At 63.5% G+C, this 22,620-nt stretch overlaps 3 protein-coding genes across 5 annotated transcripts in view; 2 read left to right on the top strand and 1 right to left on the bottom strand.

Annotated features, from left to right (window-relative positions):
- The window catches only part of LOC125354494 (centrosomal protein of 104 kDa-like), a 32,763-nt gene extending 27,249 nt beyond the window's left edge, over positions 1-5,514 (top strand). For both annotated transcript variants that reach the window (XM_048350120.1, XM_048350119.1), the window contains 4 exons: positions 1,708-1,846; positions 2,183-2,250; positions 3,923-4,013; positions 5,342-5,514. In XM_048350120.1, coding sequence (XP_048206077.1) covers positions 1,708-1,846; positions 2,183-2,250; positions 3,923-4,013; positions 5,342-5,457 — 414 coding nt within the window. In that variant the 3' untranslated portion in view covers positions 5,458-5,514. The remainder of the gene's footprint in view (positions 1-1,707; positions 1,847-2,182; positions 2,251-3,922; positions 4,014-5,341) is intronic.
- A 3,842-nt stretch (positions 5,515-9,356) lies between these two features.
- LOC125354496 (leucine-rich repeat-containing protein 47-like) lies at positions 9,357-16,917 on the top strand. Its single transcript, XM_048350122.1, has 7 exons — positions 9,357-9,971; positions 13,657-14,106; positions 14,840-14,956; positions 15,843-15,958; positions 16,054-16,156; positions 16,351-16,440; positions 16,527-16,917. Exons 1-7 carry the CDS (start codon positions 9,357-9,359, stop codon positions 16,770-16,772), a joined length of 1,737 nt encoding a protein of 578 aa, XP_048206079.1. The 3' UTR covers positions 16,773-16,917.
- A 2,661-nt stretch (positions 16,918-19,578) lies between these two features.
- LOC125354503 (small integral membrane protein 1-like) lies at positions 19,579-22,106 on the bottom strand. 2 transcript variants are annotated; one of them, XM_048350131.1, is made up of 3 exons: positions 22,092-22,106; positions 19,959-20,072; positions 19,579-19,718 (listed from the first exon to the last, which is right to left on the bottom strand). In XM_048350131.1, the coding sequence occupies exons 2-3, from the start codon at positions 20,063-20,065 to the stop codon at positions 19,592-19,594; spliced, it is 234 nt and encodes a 77-aa protein (XP_048206088.1). In that variant the 5' UTR covers positions 20,066-20,072; positions 22,092-22,106; the 3' UTR covers positions 19,579-19,591. The 2 variants fall into 2 exon arrangements, with proteins under 2 accessions (XP_048206088.1, XP_048206087.1); XM_048350130.1 differs by lacking the exon at positions 22,092-22,106 and adding an exon at positions 20,165-20,263.
- Positions 22,107-22,620: the final 514 nt, after the last annotated feature.

Here is a 22,620-nt window from a genome sequence, read left to right as displayed (position 1 = left end):
CCACCGCCGGGTGGCCGTCACCACCCCAAGAGCCCCAGCTACTCCTGATCCCACCCAGTACCGATGTGCCACCTGTGGCCACCGCCACCCAGTCTTCTTCGTGGTTCATGCTTTTTATGAGCTGCTTGAGAAGTCTTCCCTACCGTAACTTTCTGAATTCACCAATTTTTTTTTGTTTGTTTATTGGCAGTACTGGGGTTTGAACTTAGGGCCTCGTGCTTGCTGGGCAGGCACTGGCCTGCTTCCGCCATGCTCATGCTCCGTGTGTGTGTGTGTGTGTGTGTGTGTGTGTGTGTGTGTGTGAACTCAGGGCCTGGGCACTGCCCCTGAGCTTTGGTTTCAAGGTTGACTCTTCCCCGTTTGAGCCACAGCTCCACGTCCAGCCTTTTCTGGTTCATTGGAGATGAGAGTCTCACAGACTTCCCTGCCTGGGCTGGCTTCCCGCTGCGACCCTCACATCTCAGCCTCCAGTAGCCAGGGTTACAGGCGTGTGCCACCAGCGCCTGCTCCATGCTTTTTTCTCTTTTCATACAATTTTACTGTTATCACTGAGGTGTTGTGCAGAGGGCCTACCATCTCACAAGTTGGGTGTTGAACACACTTCTTCCTTTGCTTTCCCTGCTCCCCCCTCCCCTCCCTGCCCACGGGTGATAAAGCTCATTTTCCCACAGTGCCATGCTCCTTTTGTTCGCTTGCTTCTTTGTCTTTTCTTCTTATGTATTTTTTATTATCCTTTAGTAGCTGTACAAAGCCACCCACCTTCTTAGACAGGAAGCCACTCTCTCCCTTGCCCTGGGCTCTTTCAGGCCCAGGTAGGAGTCTGTCCTGGCACCAAACCCTCTGACAGGAGACTCCAAAAACTTCCATGTGGGAATGTCCTCTCCAGCTCGGTGCGGAGTCCATTGACAGAGCTCAGGGTGCCACATGTGTAAATTGGCAAGAGATTCTTTTTATTTTTTTTTGGCCAGTCCTGGGCCTTTGACCTCAGGGCCTGAGCACTGTCCCTGGCTTCTTCCTGCTCAAGGCTAGCACTCTGCCACCTGAGCCACAGCGCCCCTTCTGGCCGTTTTCCATATATGTGGTGCTGGGGAATCGAACCGAGAGCTTCATGTGTTGGAGGCAAGCACTCTTGCCACTAGGCCATATTCCCAGCCCCATTGGCAAGAGATTCTTATCTCTGGCTGTTCTTAGAAATACTGAGTAGCCAGGCGCTGGTGGCTCACACTTGTAATCCTAGCTATTCAGGAGGCTGAGATCTGAGGATCACAGTTCAAAGCCAGTCCAAGCAGAAAAGTCCATGAGACTCCAATTAATCACCAAAAAAAAAAAAGCCAGACATAACACTGAGGCTAAGGAGCTCAAGGACAGCACCCAGGCCCAGAGTTCAAGCTCCAGGACTCAAAAAAAAACACCACTGGGGAGTCAGAATTTGAATCCAGAGCCATACATAGAACCAACCACTGATGAACTCCTCCGCCCCTGGCAGACACGGCACTCCGATCAGCCCGCCCCCACCACTCTGCAGGGCCTTTGGTGGTTCTGAGGGGCGTGGAGAGGTTTTCACGCGCCTACAGCTGCCCTGTGGGATGAGTACCGAGGGTTTAATCAGCGCTGGCAAACGGTCCTGCGTGTGTGGGCGCCGAGCAGGGCCGGCCTGCGGGACGCTGCCGCAGCTCAGCAGTGAGCCCTGGGTCCCCTTGGGTGCAGGTGGTCGAGATCTCAAGCCTGACGGAGCACCTGCTGACAGAGTGTGACAAAAGGGACGAGTTTGGGAAGTGCCACCGCTGCAGCGAGGCTGTTCCCAAGGAGGAGCTGCCCAGACACCTCAAAGCCAGGGAATGCAACCGTGAGTGTCCTGCGCCCTGCAGGCGGGCCTGGGCCTGGGCAGCTGAGGGTGAGGGAGGGGGACGGTGAGTGCCCCACCCCCTCGGCAGGCCTGGGCCTGGGCCTGGGCAGCTGGAGTGGAGTGACAGTCAAGGCTGCCCGCCAGCCGCCTGTCTGCCCAGCCAGGCTATCCACGTGTCCTGTTTCTCTCCCTTACTTAGCTTTCAGACATGCAGCTATGTTATTGGGCAGGGGGCTACCGGCGTTTGAACCCGGGGCCTTGATCTTACTAGGCAGGTGCTCTACCATCTGAGCAGCTCACTCGGCTCAATTAAATCAGTTTACTAAATCGTTTCAGCTGCTAAGTCAGAGAAGCTGGCGAACCGCTGTCCTCTGTGCCATGAGAACTTCACGCCGGGTGAGGAGGTGAGTGGGGGCGTGGGAGACACGCGGACGCGCCCCCGGCCGCGCGTCGGGGAAGGACCTGTGCGCGGGCGGCCCCACGCCTGCCTTCCCGAGCGTTCGTCAGGGGTCCCCTCCAGGCGCCCCCACTCTGCAGGAGGTCAGAGCGGACGGCCGTGCTGCTCACCGCCATCACCGGTAGATTGCGGCCTCACCCTGCAGCCCTCTGGCTGCTGGCGGGGGGGGGGGGGGGGGCGGGGGCGCAGCTGGGCCCCGCTGTGGGGCCTCCCTACCCCAGGCACGTGGCGACTCGCTGGGGAGGGCCAGCGCGTGGTGCTCTGCCCTTCCACCGTCAGAGGCGGCCCGGGGCCCCGGGCAGTCCATGGCTCTGCACGCCACGCCAGCCAGCGCTGCCCTCCGTGGGGCCGCATCACCCTGAGCCGCTCGCCAGCCCGCCCTTGCAGGCCCGCTCTGGCTCCCCTCCGGCTCCCCGAGTGTAGGTCAGGTCCTGGCTCCTCCGTGGCAGCCGATGTTTTGGTTTCCACCTCACCTTGAACTTGCAGAGTAACCGTAGGGTGCCCCTTCACTCCGTCCCCGCTCTCGGTGACGACGCCGTCTCGGGCTTCTGCCCGGGGCTCCTGAGGTTGCCGTCCGACCTCGTAGCCTCCGATCGCCTCCTGCAGCCTGGGTGGGCTCTCTCTCCAAGGGTAATTGTTTTGAGACACACGGGGCTGCAAGCGGGTGCTGTAGCCAGGCCTGCTCCATGGGCAGAGCCAGAGGAAGCGTGGGGGGACGAGGCGCGTCCTCCATCCTTCCATCTTGTCAGCTGCGAGGCTCCCTGGAGCTCATGAGCTCCGTCTCTGCAGGTCCCCATCCTCCAGCCCAGGCTCCGGTCCCCAAGGGCCCAGAGATGTGGAATTAGGTGACACACGTCCCCCACTCCACCCTGGCTCTGCCCCCCGTGAGACAACACAGGACTCGCCTTCACCCCTCAACGATGGGAGCCGCGGGCCTTGCTTCTGTCCTCAAGCAGCTGCACGGGCTCCGTAGCGACTGTAAACGCACCCAGGTTCATTGGTGCATTTCACAGTCGAGTCCTGGGGGAGTTTTTATCAGAGCTCTGGTGGATGTCCCTCCGTGTAGAATACGGCATGCTCTGAGTCGGCACCCTTAGCCGCGGCGCTGTCCGTCCTCTCCCTTTCTGACATGAGTGGCGTCGGTGTGCACATGGGCTCCCTTCCCAGGCTTGCTGCCTGGCACACCATCATCCCCAGCTGCCCCGAGCTGAGCTGAGCGCTCAGCGGTGCCGACGGTGGCTGGTGGTCTCCGCCCCTCCCCTGGGGCCCGCTGTGCTGGGAACCAGCGCCCGCTGTGGCAGCTGAGCTGGCAGCGCAAACGGCATGCGCCCAGCCACACACCGAGCAAGCGCATTTGCCACCTGACCCCGCCCTACCTCCCGGTCCATGCACACCGGGTTCTGACCCCACCCTCAGGGCCTGTGCTCACCCACAGCCTCACCCGGGGCAGGACGCCCTTCCCGGCTCCTCCCAGACCTGGTTCTGAAGGCCCAGCGGGTTGTGGGCCCCTGGCACTGGCTGGGGTGGAGCCACACCCGCGGCCTGCACCGTCATGGAGGTCACGAGCTTCGCCCTGGCCCCTCCGGTGGCCACACTGACTGTCCCCTCCTCCACTGCAGGCCTGGAAGGCCCACCTGATGAGCCCCACCGGCTGCACGATGAACCTGCGCAAGACCCACGTCCTGCACAAGGCCCAGGTTCCCCAGCGGGGTGAGGCTTGGCCCCTGGGGGTGGGGGGGTCCACGTCCTGCACAAGGCCCAGTCGCCCCAGCGGGGTGAGGCTTGGCCCCTGGAGAGTGGGGGGGGGGGGGTCCACGTCCTGCACAAGGCCCAGTCGCCCCAGCGGGGTGAGGCCTGGCCCCTGGGGAGTGGGGGGTCCACGTCCTGCACAAGGCCCAGGCGCCCCAGCGGGGTGAGGCCTGGCCCCTGGGGAGCATGGGGGTCCACGTCCTGCACAAGGCCCAGGCGCCCCAGCGGGGTGAGGCCTGGCCCCTGGGGAGTGGGGGGTCCACGTCCTGCACAAGGCCCAGGCGCCCCAGCGGGGTGAGGCCTGGCCCCTGGGGAGCATGGGGGTCCACGTCCTGCACAAGGCCCAGGCGCCCCAGCGGGGTGAGGCCTGGCCCCTGGGGAGTGGGGGGTCCACATCCTGCACAAGGCCCAGGCGCCCCAGCGGGGTGAGGCTTGGCCCCTGGGGAGCGGGGGGGTCCACGTCCTGCACAAGGCCCAGGCGCCCCAGCGGGGTGAGGCCTGGCCCCTGGGGAGTGGGGGGGTCCACGTCCTGCACAAGGCCCAGGCGCCCCAGCGGGGTGAGGCTTGTGCCCTGCGGGGCCCAGCACCAATCCCTGCACTCGGTGCTCTGGCTCCTTCGTGAGCAGAAGGCCAGTCTCACAACCCAGTTCTTGGTGGGCACCGGCTCCGGCTGCTCCACTGAGTTCCTCCTAGAGGCATTCAACCAGTAAGGACAAGACACACTCACGGTGGCCCGTGGCTCTCCCTACAAGATGGAGCCCAAGGGCTTGGACACATGGACCTAAATGGACCCATAAGTAGTGCTACTATTTTGCTTGCAAACCACCCGGGTCGCTGGTTTGTTTCCGACTTGGGTCACCTCATGAGAGCATGCACCTTCACTTTAGAAGTGACACCTGTGTCACCGCAGGCTGCCCCGGGCCCTGCCCCAGGCTCACGTGGCCAGATGCCATCCTGGTCCAGCCTTAGGCCCGTGGTTCCTCTTAGCCACGTGCCCAACCTTGCTGCTATGTTCCAGTGCTGGGCATTTGAGCTGGCAGGAGGAATGGCTCCTTCTGCCCCTACGAAAGGCCTCTCTGAGCCGTTGTCCATTCTCCTGCCGCCGTGCGAGTATCTCCATCAGGGACCAGTTCCTTGCTGTGGTCACCTGCGGACTGTCACCTGCCAGGCTGGGAGACAGCCATAGCCTCAGGCCTGTGCTCTGTTCCAGCCCTTCCTCCTGCCCCAGTGAGGAGTGTGTCCCTGCTCTAGCACATTCCCTGTGTCCCATGTAACTGTCTTCCCTGCAGGTAAAGGCCCCACCGCAGCCAGGTCATGCTCATCCGTGGCCAAGATCGGAAGCAAGATCCCCACCCCCAAGGGAGGCCTGAGTAAGAGCTCTCGCAGGACACACACCCAGCGGTGACAGGCCCTTGGCCTCCTGTGTCTCCACGTCCTGATTCTAAACCACATCTGCAACTCTCTGGCGGAGAGTCCTGTGCTCTGTCCCTCAGCGGCTGGTCGCAGCTGCTTTCACGTAAACACAGGGCAGAAATCTGACCAAAGAGCCCACCCCGAGCTAGGGCCTGGCCACGCTGCGCCTGGGCATGGGCAGGAGCGCCAGAGGGCCAGGTGCCCACAGCCTGGGGCCGCGGCGGCCAGCAGCACCCCCCTTCCTGCACAGGGCCCCCCCAGGCCGATGGCGGCCGTGTCTGCGAGGCCTCTGGGCAGTGTGCTTGGCCATGGAGAACGGGGCTGGGTCTGCAGGACTCCCGTTTCCACCAGAACAAGAAATCAAGGTAGAAGAGGAAGCGAGAAGGCCCTGCACCCACTCCCTGAGCACTTCCTGTGACTCCGCCTGGCCGTGTGCTACACCGGGGTCCACGCCTTGGCTCAGGGGTTCAAACCGTCCACGCTGACTGGGTCCTGGAAAGTCGGGTGTCACGGGCGTCTCTGATGGCCTGTAGTCTTCCACGTCTGAGACCATTAGGGTCGTGACATGGAGCACCTCCCACACTCCCTGACACACGTGCCTCCACAAGCCTCGCCTTCCACGTCAGCCTGCCACCCGGTCCTTCCCCCCCTACCGTGCCCGGGCCCTTCCCAAGCAGCACGTGGCCTAGCGGGAAGCCGTCATCTCCGCAGCTCGGACCAGCCCTCACCCCCACCCTCCATCCCGGGCCGCAGGTCACGGTCCCCTTCCGGGAACTTGGCTTGGACAGACTTGGCCGCCAGGCAGCTGGGGGGGAGGGCCGTGGGAAGCTGGCCTGGAAGCCCGGTGTGTCGGTCCTCGGGTCGCCGTCTGCGCTCCCCGTGCCCCGTCCACCTGGGGCCAGGACTCTGCTGGCTTCCTGAGGTTGCTCGGGCGGGCTTTCAAAAAGCCATTGGAAACGTTGGGGATCAAGGAAATTAGTGTTACAATTAGTGTGTAAGTATTCTCTTAACTCCTGACCATGTAGAACAGTAAAACTGAAAAGTAACAGGTACTTGACGAGTGAAGTCCCTGGATGCGTCTGTGCGCGCAGACACCTGGTCAGGACCTGCAGGGCATACAGCTTCATTAAGCCAGCAAGGTACGGACACCGCCGTGTTTACAGATGCTGCGGTCTCAGACGTGCCCACCATTATTTTCTAATCCGTTTTTAGTAAAATACCTCTTTAAATAAAACAATAATGGAAAAGCTAATCAAGGCATTATTCTTTTCTCTGACTGAAATAAACATGTAATGTTTTCACCTGCTGTCACTTCAGGACAGTATTTGTCCAGATACTTCACGTGACCGTCTTAGCCATGCCTGTTACGGGGGATTGCGAGTGACTGTTAGAATGATTCTGGTAGCCATCGGTGTTTGGTGTGAGCACGAAAAGTACAAAGACCCATTGGCCATTCATAAATATATAAATGTGGATGCTAATAACTAAATTTTCATTTATGCATATGTTGTGGATATTTAATATTTATTGTTTGTTATTCTTTCATAACTTAAGATATTTATTAAGTAATCTAATTTGAACATATATGCATTTGACATGAGAACACAAATGTAAATACTTTTAATGAAAATTTGCAACTTTTTAATGTTTTAACATACTTTTCTATTTGTCTTTATTTCAGGTACCAGAATTATAATATATTTTTTATTGTTACTGTTTTAGGGCTTAAGCACTGAATTCACCTCAAGCATATTAATATAATAAAAAGATCACTAAATGTTTGGTCACTTTTATTTGAAGACTACAACGAGACAGCAATTCCTAAGTGACTACAACATCAGTAGACACGAGTGGAGAGTGGCTAGGCCCGGAGCTTTTGAGTGGGGGGACTAGTGGCCGGAAAGAAATTTTCAGTGTTAGGCTGCCCTGACATAGCTGGGTCCTGTGGGCAGTCCTGGAGATGAGCTGGCGCTGAAGAACCTGAAGGACTTTAAGCCACCAGCAGATTAGAGCAAGTTGCTGGCAAAGTTCTGCTGTCAGAGTTCTCCAAGTGCCCGTGGAGGAGGCGCTCCCATGGCGCCAGGCCACAGCCCAGTGCTGTCCGTGTTCACACTGAGTGTGCAGAGCACCGTCGATGGTCCTATACTTGCTCCTATTTTGAAATCCTAGTGTACACTCATGCGTGGACTAGCTTACAACCAGGAGTTGGGGTGTTTAAACAGCATTATTACTTGAGACGTGTCTGGCGTGACCAGTGTATGGAGGGCAGGGCAGGGATCTGGACAGGAGCCCTGTCCAGCAGCTACCTGATGATGGACAGCACCAGTGCACCCCAAAGGGCGCCCCTGGGGAGCCCACTCGGGGTGGTCCAGGACCTGCATACACACCACCTCAACTGGCCCGCAGGGGGCGAGTGTGTGCCATTGCTGTCCAAGGCCCAGGTGGCTGTAAAACACGTTCCTCCCGGTGACTGACCAAAAGAGTAGGGTCCCATCCCAGGGGCACGGGGAAGGTCAGCCTGCAGGCGCCTGGCTCTGCTGCTCCCTTCTCCCAGCCCCTGTGAGGAAGTCTGCCACACCACACCTCAAGCGCGGGGCCAGCTCACCACGGCTGAAACCTGAGATGGAACAAGAATAAACACTTCCTTTTTCGTCCTCTTTGTCCCAGCAATAGAAAGCTGACAAACACAGGCTCCCCAGGGTGTAAATGCTAAGGGTGGGCAAAGAGGAGGCGAGCCAGAACTTAACCTACACCACGGTCCCCAAACTTGTCACTAAGAGGGCGGGAGCACCGGTTAGCATAGCCAGGCTCTGATTGGTGGGAGCACTGATTAGCATAGGCCAGGCCCTGATTGGCGGGAGCACTGATTAGCATAGGCCAGGCCCTGATTTCGGAGGGCGGCAGCATCAGTTAGCATAGGCCAGGCTCTGATTTCGGAGGGCGGGAGCCTGATTTCGGAGGACGGCAGCATCGGTTAGCATAGGCCAGGCCCTGATTGGCGGGAGCACCAGGCCCTGACTTCGGAGGGCGGGAACACCGGTTAGTGTAGGCCAGGCTCTGATTGGCGGAAGCACAGTTAGCATAGGCCAGGCCCTGACTTCGGAGGGCGGGAGCACCGGTTAGCATAGGCCAGGCCCTGATTGGTGGGAGCACTGATTAGCATAGGCCAGGCTCTGATTGGTGGGAGCACCGGTTAGCATAGGCCAGGCCCTGATTTCGGAGGCGGGAGCATCGGTTAGCATAGGCCAGGCCCTGATTGGCGGGAGCACCTGACTTCGGAGGGCGGGAGCACCGGTTAGTGTAGGCCAGGCTCTGATTGGCGGGAGCACAGGTTAGCATAGGCCAGGCCCTGATTGGCGGGAACACCAGTTTGCACAGGCCAGGCCCTGACTTCAACCCCCAGCTCTTCCTTAGGGGGTGCGGCCAGAGAGGAGCGGCTATGAAGGCCCCGGGCCTGGTGTGGCACTCCTTCCCGTAACCGCACCAGTCGGGCAGCCGGGAGCAGGGGGACTTGGAGTTGGACGCCAGCCCGGGCCCTCGGCTGGACGGAGACCCCGTCTTAGGAGGGTGGGGGGGGCGTGTTGGTGGCCGTTCTTCCCCGTGAGCGTCCCTTTCGTGCTCACCTTGGAACAAGCTAAGCCGCCTGGGCTGGGAGCCCTCGGCCGAGCGGGCCCGCTCTCAGCCCGCCCCGCAGTCCCGGCGGCAGCCCCGCGGCCCGGAGCCCCGCGGACGGCGGCCACGCGGGGATCCCGGCCCGGGCCGGACACGCCCGCGGCCCGCGCCGCCCCTCCCACGAGCGCCTCGGCGCGCGGCCGCGCCCCGCCCGCGCCGCCGGTACAGACCGGAAGTGGCGCGCGCGCGCCGGAAGCCCGTCGCGGCGGCGGCGGCGGCATGGCGGGCGCCGCGGCGCCCGAGGCCTGGCCCGAGCTGGACCTGGCGGAGCGCGAGCGGCGGCGCGAGCTGCTGCTGAGCGGGCCCGGGCTGGAGGAGCGGGTGCGGGCGGCGGGCGGGCGGCTCCCGCCGCGGCTCTTCACGCTGCCGCTGCTGCACTGCCTGGAGGTGAGCGGCTGCGGCAGCCTGCGCGCGCCGGGGCCCGGCCTGGCCCAGGGCCTGCCGCGCCTGCACAGCCTGGTGCTGCGGCGCAACGCGCTGGGCCCGGGCCTGAGCCCCGGCCTGGGCCCGCTGCCCGCGCTGCGCGTGCTCGACCTGTCCGGCAACGCCCTGGAGGCGCTGCCGCCGGGCCAGGGCCTGGGCCCCGCCGAGCCGCCCGGCCTCCCGCAGCTGCAGAGCCTCAACCTCAGCGGCAACCGGCTGCGCGAGCTGCCCGCCGACCTGCCCCGCTGCGCCCCGCGCCTGCAGAGCCTCAACCTCACCGGCAACTGCCTGGACGCCTTTCCCGCCGAGCTCTTCCGGCCCGGCGCGCTGCCCCTGCTCAGCGAGCTGGCGGCCGCCGACAACCGCCTGCGGGCGCTCAGCCCCGACGTCGCGCACCTGTCCGCGCTCAAGGTGGGCGGGGCGCGCGCGGGGAGGGGCCCCTCGGCGGCCAGCCGCCTCCCGCCCGCGCCCCGGGGCGGCCCCTGGGTGCCCCGCACGCCGCCGGCACGTGCGGCCCTCGGGTCCGAAGCCAGGCCGCCGCAGGGACCCGGGTCTGCTTTCCACACGCGGTGGTGGAGGGGGTGCTGGTGACCGAGCTCCTTCCCGGGCGGTGCCTCCCTGGACCTAACGACCTTCCGAGGTCCGGGTGACCGAGCCTGACCTATGAAAAGCCCAGGCTTGCCCAGAAGCAGGCAGCACACTCACACACAGGTATAGAACTGTCTGTTCTGCCTGCCCTTGTGGTGGATGTTTTGGCCTCCCAGGAATCTGTGTGTCTTGACAAGGCCCCTACGTCATGCGAGTACATACTCAGCGTACACTGCTTTCCGCAGTCGCTTGTGTCTGCCCGGGCTTAGTTGGCTAGTTTAGCTGCTCTTGCTGCTGGTTGCTTGGCTGGCTGGCTGCTCTCTGTGCCATCATGATACCTCCCCATCACTTCATCGTGTGACAGTGTGGCGTTCCTTAACACTGATGAAGACGCTGCCAAGCCTTCAGGCCCAGACTTGTAGCATTTTCCCACGTCTCCAGTTCATCCAGCCAAACAAGCAGGCAGAGCCCAGGCTAGGGGTCTGAGGAGGCACTGGGCAAGGACGCAGACACCAGAAGGTGCCTGGATCAGGGGCAGGAGTCAGAGCAGAGGCCTCTGCCTGCCCACTGACCTCCCAGAGGGAAATGATCGCAGGTGAGCTCCTGGGCCTCGTTCTTAGGCCCACTTCTCTGGGACTGTGCGGCAGGAAGAGCTGGACCCTGCTTGCCACTAAGCCTCTTGGGTCAAGGAAGCTGAGGAGCTAGCCTCCCTCCCCTGTCCTCTGTCCGCCAATGTGCTCGGCTTCATTGCCCTGTCTTGAACCTGCTTCTTCTGGCGACACGGGAGTAGCGTCTTCCAGGTTCTGGTGCAGTGCCACCAGGGCTGCTGTGGGCGAAGTCTGTCAGGTTTCTCCTGCCTGAATCTGGGTGACCATCACCCAGGCCCGTGGTGGTGTCCTGCCGGGGCTGCTAAGCTGTTGCATTGTGGCACAGCTAGTTAACAGAGACACACCATCCAGATTTCTCCTGGGACCCAGGAAAGGCCCTGTGTGCAGCTCAGAGGGCCTCCTCCAGGGCCGTGCTTCACAGAGCAATTCCGCTTTCGGCATGAGCTCTTCTGCCTCCTGACGGTCAAACCAAGATGAACGAACCCTTCCCTTATGCTCCGCACGTCTCAGCTCCTGGGAGGAGGCGGGGCACACCCAGGGCCTGGAAAGTCCAGGTTCCTCGCAGCTGTTGGCAGGGTGTGATTTGAAAAAGGGCGCTGTGGTGATCCCGTACATTGCTCTTCCGGTCACAGCCACGCAGCCGGGACGCTTCCGCATAGCATGTCCACACCTTGTCCCTGGGACCAGGGGGGCCTGCTCGGCACTTCCTGCTGTGCCGTCGGGGGGCGCTCTGCTAACCCAGCCAGGCCTCCACTGTGAAGCCTGAGGCTCCGCTTTGATTTCCTGCTTCCTTGTGGGGGTCCGGTGTTGCTGGGTTGAGTGTGCTTCGGAGGAAAATGTCTCAACTCTGCAAAGCTGTGTTGGTACTGCAGGATGCGGCTCTGCTTGCTTCTCTCTGGCTCTCCCTTGCCCCCTCTGGCAGATCCTAGAGAAATCTTCCCTCGTCTGGATTCTCTGTGGAAAGTTCTTGCCTTAATGGAGCTTTCCAGTCAAAGCCCCTTTGGGCTGTACTGACCTCCCACGCAGCACCCAGGCACCCACGCCTCCGGGCTGGTGGCCCGGCAGGCCCACTCTGCGGCCCTTGCCTCCAGCCTGCCCCAATGCCGAGCCCCGGAAGTTGGGCTCCGAACCAGCGTGCGGTGCCCCTGCTAGAGCGACTGGCGGGAGAGACTGCCTCCGATCGGAGAAGCTGGCGGGCAGGCTCTGGGCGCATGGCCGGGCTCCCCACCACTCAGTCCACACCCCCAGGCTTGTGTACAGTGCTAGAGAGCCTGGAGAGGTCGGAAATAATAGGTTCAGTATCCCTCGTCCAGAAACCCACGATCTAAAACTTTGAGCGCTGGCATGGTGCCCGAGTGGGGAATTCCGCGTGTGACGGCTGTGCCGGGTGGCGGCGAAAGGCCGCTCGCTGCGGTGGTCGTGTAAGCTCACTGCCGCGCGGGTCCTGGGAAGCGCGTGCAGACCACCTGTTCACACTCGGGTTTCCTCATGGGTGCGTCCCAAATCCGAAGCACTTGTTTTGGAGAAAGCACACCCCACCTGCGCAACAGTTGTGTTGATGGCCTGACCCCCAGTTCCCGCTGCAGGGGCGCCAGGTATTCCTCCCTCCCGGGGGTCCCCGCGTGCTGAGGCCAGCCTTGCTGACCTTGCAGTGTACCGGACGGGCCTGCCTGGCGGCTGTGGGTCACCCTTTCCTCCCTCCCGTGCTCTCCTTGGGCGGCTTCCGTAGCCGTGCCCCAGGAACCTTTATGAGCATGTCGGAAGCCCCTTCCCTGGGCCCCAGAGCCGCCAGACATCCCCTCCCTCCCAAGTGGGACTGGGACTCCGCCACATGGGGCGGTCGGGGGGGGCGGGGGGAATGCCGCCAGGCACCTGTGTGTTGTAGAGCTCAGATCTGTCTGTGGAGGCCACACCTCCCTTGGGACTCCCAGAGACCCTGACTGTTTAGTCCCCGCAAGGCCGGCCAGCGCCCCCGCCACCCCTGGAGGACATAAGAATCATTAGGGTTCCAAAGCTGCCAGCCAGCCATACTGGGCAAGACACCCGTCAGGAACAAGAAGCTCAAAGCAGGCAGGAGCCTCTCTCCCACAGCCCAAAGGGAAGGAGGGACCTGCGCAGCGCTGCCCCAGGGCTCCCCGCCCAGGCTCTGAGGAGTGGGCAGTGTTAGCTGAGCACTGTGGTCTGCTGGCCCGTGGGGAGTTATGGAAGACTCCAAGAATGCCCGGGGACAGACAGTGACCCCAGCACTGTTCCTCAGCCCATCAGCTGCAACTGTGGAAGGGAAGAGCAGAGACGGGCCACATCCTGGCAGCTTCGAGTCTGAACGTGGAGGAGCGCGCGGTCCGGAGGCTCCGCTCCGTGCTTTCTTTTTTGCTCCGCACCACATGGGAACCTGTTCCTGAAGGAAGCAATGCTTGTTTGCTGAGGCGCTCATGTTCCTCGCCTGTTACCTGCTCTCTAGCTCGGTGGCTGGCCCCAAAGAGGACAGGTGTTGCCACGACCAGGATTCAAGCCGGAGGGAGATGCTTCAGGCACAGAAGAGGTTTCACGGGAGGGACTGGCCCCGCGGCAGCTCCTTGCTGTTGGCGACTCCTTGTAGGACAGAGATGGTGTGTATAGCTGGGCATGGTGGTGCATAGCTATAGTCCCAGCTGCTCAGGAGGCAGACGCAGAAAGATCGCAAGTTCAAGGCTAGGCCCTATCTCAAAAACAAAAAAGCAAAAGTGGGGCAGGGCAGCTGAGGGTTTAAGCTGAACGCTTGTCAGGCACTAGCCAGGTCTGGGTGCAGGCCCCAGAACCGCCACGCAGCAGCAAGACGTGAAGCCACGGGCAGCCAGGTGACGCGTTCCTGCTTCACCTGCCCGCTGGGTCCCCTGACCCGCTCTCCATTCTCTCCCCAGACGCTGGACCTGGCCAACAACCAGCTGAGCGAGATCCCCGCCGAGCTGGCCGACTGCCCCAAGCTCAAGGAGATCAACTTCCGCGGGAACAAGCTCCAGGACAAGCGCCTGGAGAAGATGGTGGGCAGCTGCCAGACGCGGTCCATCCTGGAGTACCTGCGCGCCAGGGGCCGGAGCCGGGGCCGGGCCGAGGGCTCCGAGAAGGAAGACGGCCGGAGGCAGCGGCGGGAGCAGCGGAAGCAGCGGCGGGAGAGCGGCGAGGGGGAGGCGGCGGCCGCGGACACGGCCCAGCTGCTGCTCCGGGTGCTGCGGGTCTCGGAGAACCCCACGCCCCTGACCGTCCGGGTGAGCCCCGAGGTCCGCGGCATCCGGCCGTACTTCGTGGGCGCCGTCGTGAGAGGCATGAACCTGGAACCCGGAAACGCGCTCAAGCGCTTCCTCAGCTCTCAGGTGTGGGCACAGACTGCGGCCCGGGGAGGGGGGGGGCGCGGTGCCGGCCGGCTGTGGGTCCCGGCCCCGATCCCCTCGCTGGCTCCTCACCTTCCCCGTCCACGGGGGCTGGTCGGGAGCACCCCCCCGCTCGCCCCATGGTGGGCTTGGCGCGCGGGGCCCGCGCCTTTCACACTCAGCTTCTGCACTTTACCCTGCACTCTGCAAATGGCTTCACCACCACCCAGAGTGCACGCCAGCCCCCTCCGTTCCGGGCCCCGGGCGGGTTTTCTGACTGTGTAGTAAATCGCGCTCCTGCGAGGGTCAGGACATCGTCCCCTTGTAGCAGCGACGGTGCTGGGCAGGTGTCACTCATCCCAGCTGTCGTCTGTGATGCCAGTTCAAGACAGGAGGCACACCTCTGCACGCGAGCCCCGCGGGGCCGGGCCTCCCACTCTCCGCCGCCCGCGAGCCCAGCTTACCCCTCCCTCCCTGGCAGGCTGCTGTGCTAGAAGAGTTCCTGGGGCGTTTTCCTGAAGTTGTACTTGTTTTGCTGTCATAAATGTCATTTCTGGGTGGGTTCTTGAGATCTGAAACACCAAACTCTAGAACTGAAGAACCAGCGCTGCTGTGACCAGATGAGGGTCCTGCCGGCCGCACTTGGGCAGAGGGGGCAGGCCTGTGGGGGTGTGGTCTGTGGGGCACGCCTGCAGCACCCCACCGTGCCCCTCTTCCTCTCCTGCCTGTGTTGTAGACGAAGCTCCACGAGGACCTCTGCGAGAAGAGGACGGCAGCCACCATCGCCACCCACGATCTCCTCGCCGTGCGGGGACCCCTGCTCTACGCGGCCCGGCCGCCTGAGGACCTCAAGGTGCCACCTGCCGGGCCCGAGCCCTGGCGCTTACTTTCCAAAGATGCTAATGGCGGAGCCCAGCCCTCCCGGCGTGCTTCTAGCCAGCGTGGGGGGGGGGGATGAGGAGACACGCCCTATCTGAAGCCCAATTCCCATCACACAAAATCTCAAAGCGGCCTCTTTCGTTGGGTCATTAACGGATGTGTTTGCCAATACTGGCGCTTGAACTCGGGGCCTGGATCCTGTCCTCAAGCTTCTTTTTGCTCAAGGCTGGCATCCTACCACTTGAGCCACAGCGCCACTTCCAGCTTCTTGGAAGTTTATTAGAGATAAGAGTCTCACAGACTTTTCCTGCCTATGCCGGCTTTGAACTGCAGTCATCAGATCTCAGCCTCTCGAGTAGCTAGAAACACAGGTGTAAGCCACTGGCCCCCAACCGCTCATTAAGTTTTAACTGGAAATGGTAGTCAGTGCTCCACCTGTAAAGCATCGACCTTAGGGCTGGCTTTGGGTGAGCACTACTGTGGGGGTCCTTCGGATGCCCGCTATCTGGCCTGGCCAGCTCTGCGTGCGGGGACCTGTCTCCTTGGCCTCTGCGCACTGTGGACCCTCAGAAACCCAGTTGTGCGTCTGCTGGATGCGAGGTAGAGCTTGGCTGTGGAGCGTTTGAGTAGAGGCCCTTCTGTAAAGGCGCAGCCCGCGGAGCATCTGTGCAGTCATCCCACGGGAGAGCACTCCATCCTCAGCCCGCTCGCTGGCTTTCCGCTCTGAGACCGGCTGGCTCTGAGTTCGAGTCCCCCGGGGAGTGCGGGAGCCAGGATGTCATTAGTGTGCCAAGACAGGAGCAGCTGGACAGTGAGCTTTGGGGGTTGTGGGGTCACCAGGTGTCTGTCTGCCCTAACAGATCGTCCCCTTGGGGCGGAAAGAAGCCAAGGCCAAGGAGCTGGTGCGGCAGCTGCAGCTGGAAGCTGAGGAACAGAGGAAACAGAGGAAGAGGCAGACGGTGTCGGGACTGCACAGGTAGGTTGACTGACCCTGCCTGGCCGTGGCGGGTCACAGCACGCCCCCAAAGCTGCGGGCCCTAACAGCCTGCCTGCTATCTATGTCCTCTCCAGGTATCTGCACTTACTGGATGGGAAGGAAAATTACCCTTGTCTCGTGGATGCCGATGGAGACGTGATTTCTTTCCCACCAATCACAAACAGCGAAAAGACAAAGGTAGGGTGACGGGAGGCAGACGTGGCATCTGTGTGTCCCGGCGTCTTGGGGGCCTGGGCTGTCCCTCCTCAGCTGCCTGTTCCGCCCCACAGCAGGTGTTTCGGGGGTGGGGGGCCCTGTTAGAAGTCCTGGTCTTGGCTTGTGTAGGTTTGTGTTGTGATGACTGGTCTTTTCTGAAATCTCACTCCTTTAAGATTAAGAAAACGACCTGTGATTTGTTCTTGGAAGTAACGAGTGCCACCAGCTTGCAGATCTGCAAAGACATCATGGACGCCCTGGTGCTGGTGAGTAGCCACCGCCGCCTCTGGCTCCTGCGAGGGCACAGCGGCCTGCCTGCCCACTGGGCTTAAAAAGGGATTTTCCTCCGCAGAAAATGGCAGAATTAAACAAATACACTTTAGAAAACGAAGAGGAAGGAGCGCTCTCCGATGCAGAAGCAGACCCCTCTGAACCACCTTCGGATTCCCAGAGGAACCCGCACTCTGGCAAGGATGGGCAGCGCCCCCTGGTGGTGGAGCAGGTCCGCGTGGTGGACCTGGAGGGGACCCTGAAGGTGGTCTACCCGTCCAAGGCCGACCTGGCCGCCGCCCCGCCCCGCGTGACCGTGCTTCGCTGACGCGCCGGCAGGCAGGCAGGCACACACGGGCCGGCCGTGGCTTTGGGGAGGGGTCACCAGGTGCCTTTTCCCCCGGGTGTTTGTAAGGTGCCTGTGTCCTTTGCTCGGCTTCCAGGTGGTTGTGTAAAGTGACATCACTAACCCACTCTCGGTGTTTTCTGTGGAATTTCCCCAATGCCGGGATGCACGGTGGAGGAGGTTGTGATCGTGTAGCCCCAGCACGTAGCTCCTTCCAGGAAAGGGGGCCCCTGCATGCCGTGCGACGGCACCCGTGCGACCTGGGGGGCGGGGGGCCGTGGGTTCTGCAGAGCCGAGGCCGCGGCTCCCAGCCCGCTTCCTCTCAGCACGTGGCCAGTGCGACCTGAGCGTCTGCAGGGCCTCCCTCCTGCCTTGGCAGAAGCCGCACGGTGCCCTCTAGAAAGCAGCCTGGCTCTGGGGGAGAGGCCAGGCTGCCCGTCCCCCCAGCATGGCTGTGCCGGGAGTAGAGCTGGCCGGTCAGGGCGCGCGTCGGCCCCCCAGGTGAGCGGAGGCGTGCTTTCCTGTGAGCAGACGGACAGGCCCCGCTTGCGGCTCGCCGAGGCCGACTGTCTGACCAGACACCCCCAGTGTGAGTGCCAGGTGGCGGCCCTCCCGTGTCACACGCGCTGCGCTGGGCACTGTGTGCCTGCCATGAGCCACACCCTCCCTGGAGCTGGACGGTTTCTATCTTTAACCAAATCTGTGCCGGGGCCCCTAAAGTAGCCTCCGGGGCCTCGGGGTCCTAACCAAGCTGGGTGGCTCTCCAGAGCTGCAGGAGACGCGGGCAGCCGCCCCGTTCCCCAGCCCGGCCCTCGGTCCTGCTGAGGCTGAGCACGCCTGCCACCTGGCGACTACTTTTCCTCCAGCCAGTTCCCAGAACTCGGGGGGGGGGGGGGGGGTGGCTCTGTCCTCTCCGGAGCCTCCAGCCACTGGCGCTCCAGCCGGCGGTGCTGCAGCCCCAGGGCCCCGGGGACGGGGCACAGCCACGACCCTCCGTGCTCACCACACCACCAGGAGGAACCAGCTCCGAGGCGGCCTGGACTCTGGGAAGGTTCACACTGACGGCAGAGCTGCTCCCGTGTTCTTTTTGCCCCTTCAACTCTAATAAAAACATTTGATAGGAAATATCTCCAATCCCCCCAGTGATCTCGGCACTGGCTCTCCCCGAGGCCTTGCTGGAGCGTTAGTCTGCTGGGGTCTGCCACTGGCTTTTCTTGGGGAAATGAAGGGCATTGGGGAGGGGGGGGTCTTTGTTGACTGCCCCTACCCTCTTCATTCACATTGGGGGCCCCTGCCAGGGCTCGCTCCGTCCATGACTCCCAACTGGCCCAGGGCACGCCTGCTCCCCGGTCTTCAGTGCATGCCCTCCTCAGCCTTCCGGAGCCCAGGGACCAAGCTACCGAGCTGGACTGGGGTCTGAGGCTGTGAGCAGCTGGCGTGCCCCCCCAGCCTCTGCCCCGGCTCCGCTCGGGGACTGGCCGGGCACCTCCAGAGACGTGGCTAGGGCACAGGGTGTCGCCACCCTGCATGAGCTGAAGTGCCGGACCAGCCTGCAGAGCAGCCGGCACCTCTTACGTCCTTGCCTTGGCCTGCGGCGGGGGGATGCCTGCAGCGTGCCCGTCTTCATCCCACCTTCCTGCTGCTTGGGCCAAGGCTTGGGGTCCCTGGGACGCCTGGGTCCCCTAGAAGCTGAGCGGCCACGCAGTCTCCTTTGTTTCCAGCCTGAGGGCAGCGCCCGCATCCGCCCCAGCCCCAGGCCGAGGCCCGGGCTGTCATGACCGGCCAGCCGTAAGCAGGAGGCTGCAGCCGCCGGGACCAGCCCCGCCACAGCTTCCACAGAGGCGCCGTGGTGTGGGGACCCCAGCCCCGGATGGCCCCACTCTTCCTCGGGGTTTCAGCCATGGGCCTCTTGGGAGTTAGAGGCCAGTTGTGAGGCGCACGCACACCCGGGGGTGGGGGAAGGTTCTGTCCCCAGGACCAAGCACAACCTGAATGTTGGGCGCCTGGACCTGCCGCCCAGCCTCCGTGTTCCCCGAGCGTGGCGGCGCGCTCCGCCGCGGGCACTTCTAGCAGCTATCTCCAGCGCCTGGGGGCCGGGGACATTGCGCAATGGGCCAGGCCGAGCGTGTGGCCCAGCAGGACTGGGACCAAAGTTCCCCAGCAATTAGCTGCAGCAGCCCCAGAGTGGTCACAGGCCGGACCTCACGCGGGTGGGCGGGGAGGACAGACCCAGCACACCCTGACCCTCGGAGAGGGCCCAGGCAGGAAGGGGCACATTCCAAGGCACGGGGCCAAGCAGGAAGGGCCGAGGGGAGGACCGGCCTCGCCTTGCGTCACGCCCGCGTGGAGGGGCGGAGGGGCAGCTCTGGCCTCCTTCCAGGCCACCCCACGTGATGCCCCCGGGAGAAGACGGCCCTCTGCTCTACACAGGAACGATCAGCCTCCCCCCCCCCCAGGGGGGGGGGGACACGGGGTCCGTGTAGAGCCCACCCCGCACAGCTACACAGAAAAGGGGCTGCGGGACGGGGGGCTTGTCTGCATTAAGCCCCTCTTGTGCCTTGCCTAGGAGAGCCAGAATCTCGTGGGCACCCCGGTTTCCAGCCGCGCCCGATCTTGCGTCTCGTGCCCCATGAAGGACTCCCACGTGCTGCGGGGGTGCGGCTCTCGTGTGGGCCCGGGCCAGCCCTGCACGCCACGCACGGCAGGCCCGCAGCCAACACCCGTGTGCGTGTGCGCTGCCTCCTGGGACCCTCCGACCCCGTGCCGGGCCTGTGGCCAGCCTCGAGCGTGTGACTTAGGATTTATTTGCACTTGTGCACATAGTAGCCAGTGACGTAGCCCGGGATGAAGATGGCCCAGAAAAGGGCTATTCCGCCCAGCACCTTCATGACGACCCCCAGCTTGCCTGTGCAGAGCTTCTGGAAGGTCCTAGAGCGAGAAGCAGCAGGAGGTAAGGCCCGGCCGAGACAGGGGTAGGGCCCCTGGGTGTGCTCCTGACGGGCTGGGGCGGAAAGTCCAGATCCAGGCCCTGGGGGGCCTCCCGCGGGGTCGGGAGGCCTGGGTGCCCCCCGGAGCTGGAAGCCAAGGGAAGGCTGGGGGCGGGGCGCCGGGCGCGGAGCGGGCCGGCCCGCCGGGGCTCCGTGTGCGGAGCAGCCCGTGGGGCCTCACCTCCTGCAGCAGGACGCCTCCGTGCTGGACACGGCCGCCACGCTGACCTCGTCCCGAAGGCTGTCGTCCCACCTGCTGTAGTGGACGCCGCTCTCCGGGGGCTGCATGCCGCCCGGGCGGGGAGCTGGAGGCCCCGCTCAGCGCAGCCCCACACGGGGCGGCCCGGCTGCCTGCGGGAGGAGAGGACAAAGACGGACTGTGCTCGCCTGACCCGCCGGGGGAAAGGGACCGGCCGAGGATCACGTGGGACCCGGAGGCCCAGCCCTGGCTCGAGGAGGGGAGCAGCCCCTGGGGCCTCCTCCTGGTGCACTTGGCGGGACAGGCTGGCACAGGGCTGACACCTGGGCCCAGTGGCCAGGCCCAGCCGCCACGGCCGATCACTCTTCCTCCTCAGCCCTGCAGGTGAGCCCAGGGCTGCTCTCCGGAGGCCGGCAAGGCCAGGGGTGGGCAGGAGGCAGCGGCCGGTACGGCGGGTGCCGCCTGCCAGGGAAGAGGCCCGCGCGGCCTCCGCCCTCCCCACTCGTCCACCCAGTCTTGCACAGGGGTTGTGCCAGGCCCCCGGGGGACCCACGTCGTCCAGGAGACCACACCGCCCGGGGCAGGAGACACCCCACGATGAGATCCGGTCCCGCTGGGCTCTGGCTCACGGGGCTGGGACTCAGCCCGGAGCTTTCCATGGTGCCAGGCACCCCAAGAGCAGAGAGCAGGCTGGGGCTGAAATAGGGGTCAGAGTCACATCAGAGTGACTCTACCTTCTGACCTCTGTTAAGACCTCCTGTGTACCCAGAGTGTGGGTGGGCCTTCGGGTGGCCCCCGCTCGCCTAAGCTGAGGCATGGGGCCCGGTCGCCCTTGTCAGGTCCTCAGTGTCCCTTCAGGGAATCCAGCCCTCCAGGGGCTGCCTCGGCGAGCAGCCCCTCACGCCGGGAAACCGAGCTGCGCACACGGGCCTGAGTGCTCAGCCCGCCACGGTTCTGTGAGAAGCCAGCGTTGGCACTCAGGACACGGGTGTCCCTGCTGTTCGCTTCCCGTCCTGCATCCGAGTCTGCCCTGGCCAGTGGGGGGAGGGAGGAGGAGCCTAAGAAGCTGGGCTCCAGAGCCACAGGTGGGAGCTGCTGGCTGGGCCCTGGGCCTGCAGCGGCTCCTGGAGGGTGGACGCTGCCCGGCCGAGGGCTCCCCGGAGAGTGGCCGCGGCCGGCGGCGGCTCACCTGCCCCTCCGGGTGGGCACACGCTCCCGTCTTGCCCCTGGCAGTAGCGAGAAGGCAGCACGTGACGGCTGCTGGGCTACGATCCGCGTGATGCCTTTGCTCTCCTTCCCCAAGGCAGTCGCTGTGGGCCAAGCGCTGGTGCGTCAGGGGACACGGCACGTTCCAGAACCAGTGGCCACGGGGGGAGCCCGCATTGCTCTCAAAGCCCACGCTGCGCACGCCCACGGGCCCCCACCCGCGGAGGGCCGATGCCTGGGGAAACATCAGCCCCGGTCCTTTCTAAAAGTGTCCATTGCCTCTGTGGTGGTTGCCCAATTCTGAAACTGGTAATTTCCTCATTTTGCTATCCTTAGGCCCCAGACCCCCCTTCCTCTGCACCCCTGTATCTGACTGCCCAGTGTACTTCGTGCCCCTCTGCAGTGATGATTAAAGTAAGATCTGATCTGTTGAGCTGCCTCCTTTCATCTCTTTGATCTTGCCTAGCAGCCACCCCTTCCTTTCCCCCTCCTTCCGTACCTACTCGGCTGGGAAGGCAGCAGGCAGCCCAGGTACAGGAGCAGCACAGCCCGAAGCTAGTGCCGTCTCCAAATTCACGGCAGCTGCTGCCCCCCCACAGGCCTCGGGGTGTGAGGAGGGCGGCCCTGACTGTCTCCAGCCGTGGACAGTGGGAGCCTGTTATTTGGGGTGAAGGCAGAGAACACATGGCTCCCAGACTACCCAGTTGGGCAAGGCCACCAGGAGCCAGTGAGGAGCCGCGAGCCAGGCACTCCAGGCCCTTGCTCACCCCGGGTCTGCCCAACAGCTCCAGGCACTGCCAGGGCCCCTCGGAGCCAGCTCTCGGCCCCTCTTGGGAGGGTGTGAGGCCGGAAGTGGTACGCAGCCCCTCCCCACTGGCCCCAAAGTGCCTCTGGAGACCCCACACTTACAGATCAAGTCTGGAAGCCGCCGCTTTGGGCCCAGGTAGGAGGTTAGAGCCTGGCCAGGGGCTCCCACCGCCTCTGAGCTGGCCAGGCCCAGGTGTGACGTGCCAGAGGATGCCTCGGCCTTAAATAAAACAACACAAAATAAACGAAGGTGGCGGGAGGCGTCCTGGGCTGGCAGAGAGGAGCGGCGCTGGTCCTGAGGGTGTCCGCGGGCTCCTGGAGAGGGCGGGCGGGCAGTTCGGGGGCCTACTGGACTGCCCTCCCCAACCAGGGGCAACCCTCTAGCGGGGGCTGGGGGGACGTGCCTCGGGGAGCTCTGCTCCCCCCTGCCCCAGCGTGGAGGGCCCAGGCCCACCTCCTCCCTTGGCCTCCCCAGGAGTCTCCAGGAGTCTCACCTGCGTCCCCCACCGGGGCGCTGCACGCGCTGCAGACGCTTCTCCAGCGCACTGGGGCGGCCGGGGGCCGGGACGGCCAGGGGCGGGGGCGGGGTGTGGGCGGGGCCAAGCGAGGTGGGCGGGGAAGCGGAGAGCCC

This window comes from Perognathus longimembris, chromosome 7, assembly GCF_023159225.1.
Source record: "Perognathus longimembris pacificus isolate PPM17 chromosome 7, ASM2315922v1, whole genome shotgun sequence".
Taxonomy (NCBI): Eukaryota; Metazoa; Chordata; class Mammalia; order Rodentia; family Heteromyidae; genus Perognathus; species Perognathus longimembris.
The sequence above is the reverse complement of the archived record's forward strand: the minus strand, read 5'-3'. Positions and strand labels throughout refer to the sequence as shown.